This window comes from Zingiber officinale, chromosome 1B (assembly GCF_018446385.1).
Source record: "Zingiber officinale cultivar Zhangliang chromosome 1B, Zo_v1.1, whole genome shotgun sequence".
In the NCBI taxonomy this organism is placed as follows: Eukaryota; Viridiplantae; Streptophyta; class Magnoliopsida; order Zingiberales; family Zingiberaceae; genus Zingiber; species Zingiber officinale.
The window spans coordinates 160,306,887-160,318,314 of NC_055986.1; the positions used below are offsets into that span (position 1 = coordinate 160,306,887).

Below are 11,428 nucleotides of genomic sequence, written 5' to 3' on the forward strand. Positions count from 1 at the left end.
TCTACTGTCCCACTGGGGTTTGTCATCACTAGATCACTCTCTTCCAATACTTATCTCACTTACCATTTGTCGACTTACTCGACTCTTGACCTATCAGGTCTTCCTACTAGATGTCTCATCTAGATTTCAACCCGTTATCAAATCTCATGGATCCAACTAAACTTCCTGTCAAATATCAACCCATCTAATTTTATTATCAATAATTTCCTTAGACCTCATCAAACCTTTTAATCCTACACATTTGGTACATACGTTAAATCATAAGTTTAACTCTAACCTTTATCATATATTAAAATCTAAATTTAATTATCAGTACAAACTACACAAATACCAACTCACAAGTAAAAACCAATAAATGATATGTATTCATTTATTGCACTTATTTCATGAAAATATTTATTTCATGATACTTATTTTGATTTCAATTTTCAAAGATATTATTTTTTCAATAATTTCTTAAAATAAAAAAAAAATCTTTAAAAAAAAAATAGACTTGGCACGTCCAATTAACACATCTATGTGGATCCCACCGACTCGAAGAAATTCTATTAATGTTTGGCCAAAATTTTTGAAAAATTTCCACACTAGCCATCACTCTCAAAGGCATTCACCGGCGCACTGCATTTAAACATAAGATATGAGCATGGCAGGAAGAAAATCAAGCATACGAGCCATCTTCGACAATAATTTCATTAGATACAATTTCCAAGCAAATATGCCCTAGAAGCAATTTCTCTCATTTTTTTTTTATGCCACAGTCAAGAATACGAGCCATCGACAATAATTTCATAAGATACAATTTCCAAGCAAAGATGCCCTAGAAGCATTTTCTCTCAATTTTTTTATGCCACAGTAAAAAATAAGAGCCATCTTCTACAATAATTTCATTAGATACAATTTCCAATTGCAAAGATGCCCTAGAAGCAATTTCTCTCAATTTTTTTTTTATGCCACAGCTTGTCGAATCATTATCAGACAATGCAGTTTCCAACCAACTAAAGTTCAATATAGACAAAAGTCAGTGAAGAAACCTCACAACTTGAAAGATAAGAAGAAAAATAGAATTGCTATCTAGGAGGCTGTGACCATATCATGCAGTTTTAAATGCATACTTGGTTATATAAACAGGTAACTACACCCGTCTGGATCGTTTCCCGCTCACATCAACACTGTCCAGGTAATTGAGCCCTTGGTTGCTGCTAGCACTCCTCTTTCGGCAGGCTGAAACAGAGTCATCATCTGCGACCGTTTCCAAGAGCTCCGCGAGCACAGATGGGCATGTGGCCTCCAAGTAGTTGAATCCTTCAGTCTGCATCACAGCTGCAAGTAGATGTAGGCTTTGGACAATAAGAAGAAACTGTGACTACTGCAATGCAACAGTTAGCTAACAAAAGGAGGAATAAATTGAAAGGTCAATGCACCGCACCAATATTGAAACCTCCATGCATCAAAGCGATAAAATATTAAATGCATTTGACTCGACTAAATATAGTATAGCATCTTATGATGTCTTCGGTTCACAATGAAATTCATAGACAAAGAACAATTATTCTCTTAATAGAATAGACAAGGAAGAAATATTTCTTAGTCTGGTTCATAAAATTATTCTTACGTTTAAACATGAAAGTAGTTTTTAGGACAGAAAATTGTTTGACTCATCTAATTCATAATTTATAGGTCCACCCTCCAAGTTTGACAGGCCCATCTGTCCTAACATGCCCATGGCTGGGACCAACTAGTTTGACTCACTCAGCTAGCACCTGCCGACTAGCTCAACACTGCCTACCCAATCCGCCAAGCCCATCCCACTTGACCAATTTAATTGCTTAGCCTGACAAATCCAGCTTGACCATCCTATTCAACCCTGTCAGCCTGTTCGACTAGTCCATACAATTTGACCATCCCATTCAACCGGTTCGACTAATCTGTCTGGCCTGCCCAATCTAACCAACCTGATTGGACTACACACTTTGTTAAGTTTGACTTGACCAGACTGATTGATACTTCCAATCCATCTGAACTACCCAGTCCCTGGACCATCTGACCTGAACAAACCATCTTATCTGTTCAACTCATCAAAGAGCCAGACCTGCTCAACCTGCATGATCTAGTCAATGCACCCAATCACTTGACCTACTTGATGATCACCTGATAAGCCTTCCCAAGCCACATCTATAATCTACATTTTTTTGGGTGGTTGAGTAAAGAAAGCACATGTACCATTTGGAAAATAGAATAAATAAGAAACCGTTATTCTTATGTCTGCAGAAACACAATTCCATGGAAAAACGCCAGTCTTCATAACTTTTACCTTTAGAGGGAAACCAATATAAATAATATATGCAACATATATTCAGATTGATCATCTAGAAGCTGCTATCAGCATTAAACCTGAAAATTGACTACACCAACATAAAATAAAAAGAAATTATCTTACTGAAATAAGAAATTTTAATTATCATAAAAGTTAAAACTTACCTCCCAAGTTCTCTCGGACAGCAATAAATTTGAGACACACATTTTTCAGTTGAACACATTGGTGTTGTTCTGCAAGAGCCAAGGTTGTTGCTACTGTATCTGCAGTGATCCCATCACACAATTTCACTTCACATAACAACCTCAACCTCTCTAGACCATATCTATCAGCGGCAGCCAATAAATGTTGTATGATTATTGTGAATGTCGACATAGAAACTGAACCAGTTAATTCATCAACATCAGGAAGTTCATCAGAATATATAAAACTAAGCATGGCCTGCAACACAGAAGAATTCTAGTTAAAAGAGTTATGATTTAGCTTTGCACTTACTAGTCATGGGCTATTATTCTGTGAGAAAATTTTGGAAGAAAAAAAAAGTGTAAGAGACAGATGCAAATTCACTACTTAACCAAACTTCAAATTAATGAATTAAGAGGTAGACTGAAAAAAAATCAGCCCATACCATCCATGCAAATGTCTGAACAGCCGACAACACTTACAAGAGGACCATGGTCATAGGACCAAGGTTAAGTCTTGCGAGATAAAAGCTTCATCTGGACCAGATCAGTCTTCAGATAGTCCCATTTAGTTTATGGCATGGAGTGAAAAGAACTGTGATATCCAGTTTCAGCACTCAACAGTCACGTTCAATGTAAATCCTTCTTCCCTCTTTTTAACCACACAATTCTTTCAGTAATCTCTAAATATCAACTCTCTAAAATCTCTCAACCCAGAAATCTCAAATTAATGCTTTCGCAAAAAATATAAATTCATTCAGCAGAAGCATATATTAAGGTAGTCTATTTTGCTTCAAGCTACCATGATTAGATTTAAGTTTACTTATGATCATAATGCACAATTTTTTACAATTTAGGAGCAATTAAGAATCTAAATTTAATTATGGGTCTGGTTGAAATGCATCAGATTCATTCATGACTTCTGCAGGATGACATCTGATTAATTTTGGCAAGAATCAATATATTCCCGAGATCTGGTTGGATCAAACTTCATGCTCAAAGAGGTTGTAATTCTGAGTCATTCAGAAACAAAATTTCATGTATGAAGAACTAGGGGAGGGCTTTGAATGCCCACAATTCTAGTCCAGATTATCAACACAAGAAAGGCCTTCTACTTGGATTTTTTTTTTTTTTTTAGATTGAACTTCTAGGTCATGCCTTATTTTCAATTTTTAGTAAACTTAAACTGGGGAACCATCTGCAGATGATCATGCCTACTCTAGATGTCTCCTGTACTGATTTGTTATGCTATCATACAGATCTGAAATAATCCAGTATATGTATTTTATAGGAATTTGAAACCTTGGTTCAAACAACCACAGATAAAAACACATATCACAGAAAATCAAGAAAGTCTACAATGAGATGTTAGTACCCTATTAATTAATAGTTTGTTAAAAATGATACATTTTCTTTCATAGATTTACCACAATGTCTTACATAATTATTTCCATATGAGTATGCTATCAACTTCAGCAAGGATATACATCAAAAGTCATTGCCCAACTTTAGGCAAACACCAAGATCAATACTAAATGCCTACAAATTAAAAGACAAGAACTTGAGAGAACATTATTATAACTTGTTGTAGAGAATTCATATACATGAACAAAAACATATGCCCATTAATATTGAACATAACCCTATTATTTGAAAAGGCCTAACAAGAATCCTTGAACCGAAGCCTAATCAGTCCAGATTCAAGATGAGTTTGGAGATGTCACAATATGCACCTAGAATAGTAAATCCAGTAGTTATTTCTACTCCTACATTGTACCATAAAAATTGATGGAAAAGTAGTACACATTCCCATATTTGAAGAACAAGCAAAGGGATTGAACAATATAAATCACATATATAGAGGGAATTCCTTAAATCTGGAAAGAGAAATGGATAAACAGAATCATAAGTCCATCAACCATGTGGTGAACAATGATTTCATGTTTTCTTTTATTCCATGAAGAAATGACCTGGAAAAAATACTATGATATAATTCATATGTTTAGCAAAGAAAAATAGAGTTTCAGGCTACCACTTCTTATATATAAACAAGAGTAGCATTTCTTTTATCCAACATTTCATCGTAATGTGAGACAGTACATTTCAAAAACGTTCCAGGATGTAAACTTAGAAATTGTGATGTGATTACCTTGAACACAGGAGGTTCCACCTCATCTACAACTATTTTATCCACGTCAGGATTCCCAATAAGACCAAAGAATTGAGCATTAAATACTGGAGAGCGAGCAGCAAGAATTTTCTTGTGTGCTTGAAATGTTTCATCCCCAACCTGGAAAACTATGTCAGAGCCAATGCCAGATTTTAGTAACTCCTTTAGGCATTGACCTAAGTCTGATGATGGTACATTGATGGAAAACTGAGTTGGTGTTTCAATACGATTTCTAACAACACCCACTGTGCAATGCATGACCAAACAATCATCCCTCAGATAGTCTGATGTTTCTAAAGCTGTTCTTCTGTAAAATCTCTTATATCCCCTAGTAAAATGCAAAAAAACAAACAAACAACAACAACAACAACAAGATTTTTAATCTAATAACATGAAGAATAGCCATAGAGTGTGATAATTACATCGGCAGGAATAAAATAAAAAGGAAAGACAGTAAAAAAAAAAAAATAGAAGCTAGATACAATGTTATGGTTGAATGGTCTGCTAAAATGGTGGAACCACAAACTGAAGACAAATATTGGAACCATATGTCCAGCAACAAGAAAGAACCTCATTATTTGCAATTAACTTAGAGAAACATTTCAAGGGTAATATCCGAAGATGGCAGTATTGAGAATAATATTGTTTGGAATGGATGCCCAGAAGGACTTGGAAAAGGGACAACTCAAAAACATGTTTCTTGATATCCAACAAAGAACCAGAAAAGAGTATTGTTCTATTGATGAGATATTCACAATATAAAAATGGATATTGAAATATTAGATCTGACTGTTCAGAAGGTACATAGTAGAAATAGGGGCATAACTAAAAGAAAGATAGAAGACAAGAAAATATGAGAAACAAAATGACTCTATTTAGAGACATGACTAGTAGATAAATAAAAATTAAATCAATAAATACAACAACTTGAAAATGTTGGCTAGAAATAATTTTTTCAAATTCAGTGTATTTTTACAATAATTCGAAGGATTATAATGAACTAATACTATTTCACTTTCTTACGAAATTACTCATAAGAACGAGACTGATGTGCATCGTATATCACTAATATGTATACTTTGAGCGTTAGAATTCATATGCTCATGCATTCAGAATAACATCTCAGAGTCTCTCAATCATTGCACTTGAAGAGAGTCAAAAGTATTTAAAAATAAAAGAGTAAAGTGTTAAAGAGTAAAATGAAACAACCTTAGCTAAACTCAATCCACACATCTCAGTTTCCTATTGTGAGGCGAGAATAAACAAATATATAGATTAATCAAATAAACAAGAATTGGAGTATATAGATAGTAGATAGAGGGGAGAAAGTCAAACATTGGTAGTAACATCGGCCTGGCAGCATCAGAAGACTTTAAAAGGAAAATATATATATATATTAATGAGCAAGATTTAAATTTCCAGAGATGCAACACAGGACCTACCACATACTCCCCCTATACTTGAGCGTGTACGGCCCACCCTCCAGCGCCCGCTCAAAATGACTGTGCACCTTGTGGTTGCCCTTTCCGCTCTGGTCGAGCATGGTGAGCTCGAAGAGTGCCCGGACGTCGGTACCTTCGCTGGCGAGGGCGATGAAGACCGACACGTAGAGGGAGTTATCCTCGGGGTTCTTCCCGTCGGGGAAGAAGTAAATAGCCCACTGGAAACCCCCCACCTGGAAGGTATCGCTAGACAAGTACTTCCCCGGTCCCATCCCCTTGGCCAGCGAGAACCCCTTGATGGTGTACTCGTGCGACCCGTTCACGGTCTCGCAGATCGATTTGGAGCGGGATACATTGAGCCCGTTCTGCTCTCCATGACCGACCTTCTTCTCCTCCTCCATTTCATTCCAGAGGCCGAAATTGGAAGGTCTTGCGTCCGCTCCGGCCTCCGGTGGTGCCTGAACCCTAACCCTAACCAAAGGTCCTCCCGACTTCCACGCGAATCCGTGAAGGAGGAAACTGCGATATCGCGCAGGGTGAAGGGATGGAAGTCGATCGGAGCGGAGAGGGGGAGTAGGGAAAAGCGAAGATGCCGAAGAAGGGAGAGAGCGATTGAGGTGAAGGGGGAGGAAATCAAACGGCCGACGGAGGACAATTATATAGCTAAGTTAGATGAGAGAGGAGAAAAAGATGGAATTAAAGTGCATCTTCAAAATAGAGAAATGTAAACAACAGCTTGCAAATTTGTTCTCGATGAATCCGATACGTTTAAAATATTAATTTATCTCGTGTAAACAGTGTGTGGAATTATCTCGTGTTCCTCATCTAAAAAAAATCATGATTAAATAAATTCTCATAATTTATCTTCTTCTAAAATATTAATCACTCTCTCAGACACCGCTAAAAATATGACTTCATTGTTTTTTTGCCACCACAACACGCATAATCTGCTACTTATTTAAATGTCTAAAATTTATAATTTAAATTAAATTTGTCAGGAAAAAAAAAGCACAGGTAATAAAATTAGATGAGTCTCTACGTAGAGAAAAATTTTTAATCATAATTTTAATTTTATATATAATTTTTAATCATAAAATTTTTATTTTCATTTTTTATATGTAAAATTTTATTTATTTCAATTCTTTCGTACAAATATTATTATCTAATTACCTTTCAAATTTTGAGGTATAAAAATTTTAAAAATGAGTATAATTCTTCTTAAAATCAGTACTTTATACTAAAATCGAGTATATTTTTTTATAATATTGAGCATTATTTTTTTCCTACTTTAATATAATTTCTCCTAAATTCAACATCATTTAAAGTAATCTAGTATATTTTCTATCCAATTCAGTATCATTTAAAAAAAAATCTAGTATATTTTTTATCTAATTAAGGTGGAAAAAGAATCGTGCTCAATTTGATAGAAAATATACTAAAATGAATATAATTCTTCTTAAAGTCAGCACTTTATACTAAAATCGAGTATATTTTCTATTAAAATTTCTCTTCATATTTTTTAGGTACAAATAGTATAAAAATGAGTATAATTTCTGTTAAATTCAGTACTTTAAACTAAAATCGAGTATATTTTTTATTAAATTGAGCATGACTTTTTTCTTGCTTAATAATATTCCTCCTAAATTCAGCATCATTTAAAGAAAATCTAGTATATTTTCCATCCAATTGAGTACCATTTAAAGAAAATCTAGTATATTTTCCATCCAATTAAGGTGAAAAAAGTATTGTGCTCAATTTGATAGAGAATATACTAGATTCTAGTTTAATGTACTGAATTTAAGAGGAACTATACTCATTTTTAGACTTTTTATACTTAAAATATCAAGGGCAATTAGGTAAATATGATTGACTAGAGAGTGGAAACAAAGATTTTTTCTAATGGGAGGCTGCATGCAAATTTTTATTTACCAAAAAAAAAAAAATATATATATATATATAAAAGAATTTTTCCTTTAAATAAAAAATACAACCACAGAATATCGGACTCTTAAGCTGCTGACTATGAATATTTTTCAATTTATCCTGACGAAAACTTCCATGGGATTAGATCGGTAGCCCCAGGTTCTATTAGTATTAACTTTAAGAGTCAATTATAAGATGATTAGGCTTATTGAGTTAATGATTTATTGAGTTAATAGTTAATTTAATATATTAATCCAATTCATTAAGAAATTAATGAATATTAATAGAAATTAATTCATCATTAATTAAAGAATACCAAGAAACACAAGAGGGTTAATGTTCATTAATAAAGATTAATAGATCATTAATCAAAGGAAGACCAAAAGTCAAATGGCCTTTGGTATTCCTTGGATGAGTACAAAAGGTTTGTCTCATTCATTTTCGTGTAAGAGAATTTGTCCTCTTCCTCTTTCTTCCTCTTTGACAGAACCACTCTTGCTTGCTAGCACAAAAAGGTGTGGTTCTTCTCCGAAGCTGTGTTCATGCAACGGATGGAACGTTTTCATGTGAATACAGTAGAGGCATGAACACTTGATCGTGTCGAGACCTGCATCCAAAGAAAAGTTGTCGTCGGAATTGCGAAGGACACACAACAAAGGTATAACTCGCCTTAACAAACTTAGTATATGAGTTTTCTTTCGCATGGATTTTCTAAAAAGGATCTAGTTAATTTTTTCATTGCGCTTTCTGCGTGTTTAGATCACTAACCCCTTATAGTGGTATCAGAGCCACTTGCGAAGGCATATACTAAGTTGTAGTTAGATTTTTTATATGTGATATACAAATTGCATGAGATGTTTACTATGATTTGCATGATTATGAGGTTGTTTCTATTGGGAACGAAACAAAGTTTGTGTTGAACAAACTAAAGGATATAGCATCTTCATACATGTTATGAACGTGTGTTATAGCCGATTTCGCTTGATAGAAATATGCTAGCAAGGTCTTGGCCAAAAATGTTGTGAACAGCAAGGTCTCGGCCAAACTGTTGGACCGCCGTGGTGTTGCAGCTTATAATTCTTTATTGCGATCATAGTAGATTTTATATCATAAAGATATTGTGAATGTTATATGATATGGTACATGGTTATGACCTTTAACCCCAATGTGATTGATGTGCGTGTATGTTGTAATTCATAATACGGTCTGTGTGTCATGCATCTCTTCTTTTTCATTCTTATTGTAAGTGTAGACTACCCTCGAATGCAACTCGAGGTTTCTTTAAATTTTGTAATATACAAATTAGAAAAGAACTAGTCTACCGGACTATGGTGAAAAAGGAAGAAGGACAACAACACATGACGATCAAGGAAATACTTGGAGAAGATGCTTTGACCTAGGTTGACCTTTCCATCTTCTCATTGGCTTGAGAAGATCGTAGTTGATGGGGCCATAACCATGTCACGTTTAATTAGCATATATGTTGATGTATGTCATGATATGACATGATTGTATGTGATGCATGTGTAACTATCGTAATTAGGTCCTTTTCATATGTCTACCAAAGTTCGGTACTCACTGCTACCTTGATCAATTGTAGTCAGGTTTTGCCAAAGTAAAATGACTCGATTTATCTTGGTAGAGTGCTACAGGACAATTGTGATGTCTGACTATTGGACTTTGAGTGTGACTTAACTAAGGTGGTGTTTGGTTTAGAGGTTTGGGAATGAGGGAATTGATTCATTCCCAAACCTTGTGTTTAGTTAATGGGAATGGAATCAAGATTTTGGAATGAAATCCAAAAACTTGGGTATTAATGAAACTCACCTCTTCCCTTGGGTTTTGATAGAAATGAGAATGAAAATTAATTTTGGACAAAAATACCCTTAATATATTTGTTCAATTTTTCTTTCATTTTATTTTCTCTCATCATACTTTCTCCCTCCTCGTTCTCTCATCATAGTTTCTCTCTCAACATACTTTTTCTCTCCTCATTTTCTCCCTATATTCTCTCCCATCATAGACTCTCTTCTAATTTTCTCTCTCTTCATTCTCTTTCATCACACTTTCTCTCCCATTACATACTCTCTCCTCATTTTTTCATATTACTTTCTCTCTACTCAATTTCTCCTACCATACTCTCTCCCCTCATTTTTTCTCATCACACTTTTCCTCTCTTCATTCTCTCCCATCACACTCTATTTCCTCATTTTCTCTCTTACACTTTCCCTCTCTTCATTTTTCTCATCACACTTTCTCTTTCATCATATTTTCTCTCTCCTCATTTTCTCTCATCACACTTTTCCTCTCTTCATTTTTTTCCATCAAACTTTCTCTTTCAGCACACTTTCTCTCTCATCATACTTTTTTTCTCCTCAATCTCTCATGTCACATTCTCTCTCCTCATTTTCTCGCACTACCCTTTCCTCTTTTTATTTTTTCCTATCACACTTTCTCTCTCATCATATTTTTCTATCACATCTCATTTTTTCTCTTATTATCCCCTAAGGGTAAACAAGAAAATTTAGGTTCATTCCGATTGAAAATATTCAACTAACCAAATACAATTTTTAAGAATGATACTGAAGCTCATATCCATTCTCATTCCATAATACTATGATACTCATTTTCATTCCGATTCCTAGGAGTGAACCAAACACCACCTAAGTTACCTCAATTGGATTGAGAACTTTAAGGTATATCTCATATGATATAATTCAAATTATGCTAGTCTTGGGTGATTAGTCAAAGCTAACTCAAGATGAGTTATAATTGTTGGTACAGTTAGCACTAACGGTCTAACTTAGTTTTGATGAATGACAAAGTAGGTTAAGTTAGTTGCATATTGATCTAACACTTCGACGAAGTATCCAGGAGAAGCCCAGACGGGTCGACGGGCTGACCTGACGTCTGGCACGAAGTTCAGCTAGGTTAACAGGCCGACCGGATAGCTGGCACGAAGTCCAGATGAGTCGATGGGCTGACCAGACGTTTGGCACGAAGTCTAGCTAGGTCAAAGGGTCGATCGGATAGCTGGCATGAAGTCCAGATGGGTTGAAGGGCTGACCGGACATCTGGCAGGTAAGTTGAGGTAAGTCACTGGAGGGGAGTGACTGTGAGGACGCGTTTCCGGGAAGAGAACATTAGGCGTCGATGCAACTTAGATCAATTTCGGAAATCTAAGTTGAGATTGTGACTAGATTCCGGTCTCGAGGAGACGGAATCTAACTACTACTTTTGTTACTCTTATAACTTAACTGTGCTAACACTTTGTTTTGCATAGTAGTTTTTCATTTTACCTCGAACTAATGTTTTTTGCAGGTTGTTGAAAAAACAAAGGTCCGAGCGCCTGGGATGCAAAAAGTTATCCCCAGCCGCGTTGCCACGTGGAGCTTCA

The 11,428-nt window shown here is 35.2% G+C and overlaps 1 protein-coding gene across 3 annotated transcripts; it reads right to left on the reverse strand.

The window, feature by feature from the left end:
* Positions 1–799: 799 nt before the first annotated feature.
* Positions 800–6,829, reverse strand: LOC121986417 (BTB/POZ and MATH domain-containing protein 3-like). Of its 3 annotated transcripts, XR_006113408.1 has the most exons (5): positions 6,109–6,829; positions 4,646–4,994; positions 2,479–2,755; positions 2,312–2,402; positions 1,189–1,320 (listed from the first exon to the last, which is right to left on the reverse strand). XR_006113408.1 is itself a non-coding variant. In XM_042540366.1 (4 exons), the coding sequence occupies exons 1-4, from the start codon at positions 6,507–6,509 to the stop codon at positions 1,133–1,135; spliced, it is 1,215 nt and encodes a 404-aa protein (XP_042396300.1). In that variant the 5' UTR covers positions 6,510–6,828; the 3' UTR covers positions 800–1,132. The 3 variants fall into 3 exon arrangements, 2 of the variants coding, with proteins under 2 accessions (XP_042396300.1, XP_042396308.1); XM_042540366.1 differs by lacking the exon at positions 2,312–2,402 and having other exon boundaries at positions 800–1,320; positions 6,109–6,828; XM_042540374.1 differs by lacking the exon at positions 2,312–2,402 and having other exon boundaries at positions 1,172–1,309.
* Positions 6,830–11,428: the final 4,599 nt, after the last annotated feature.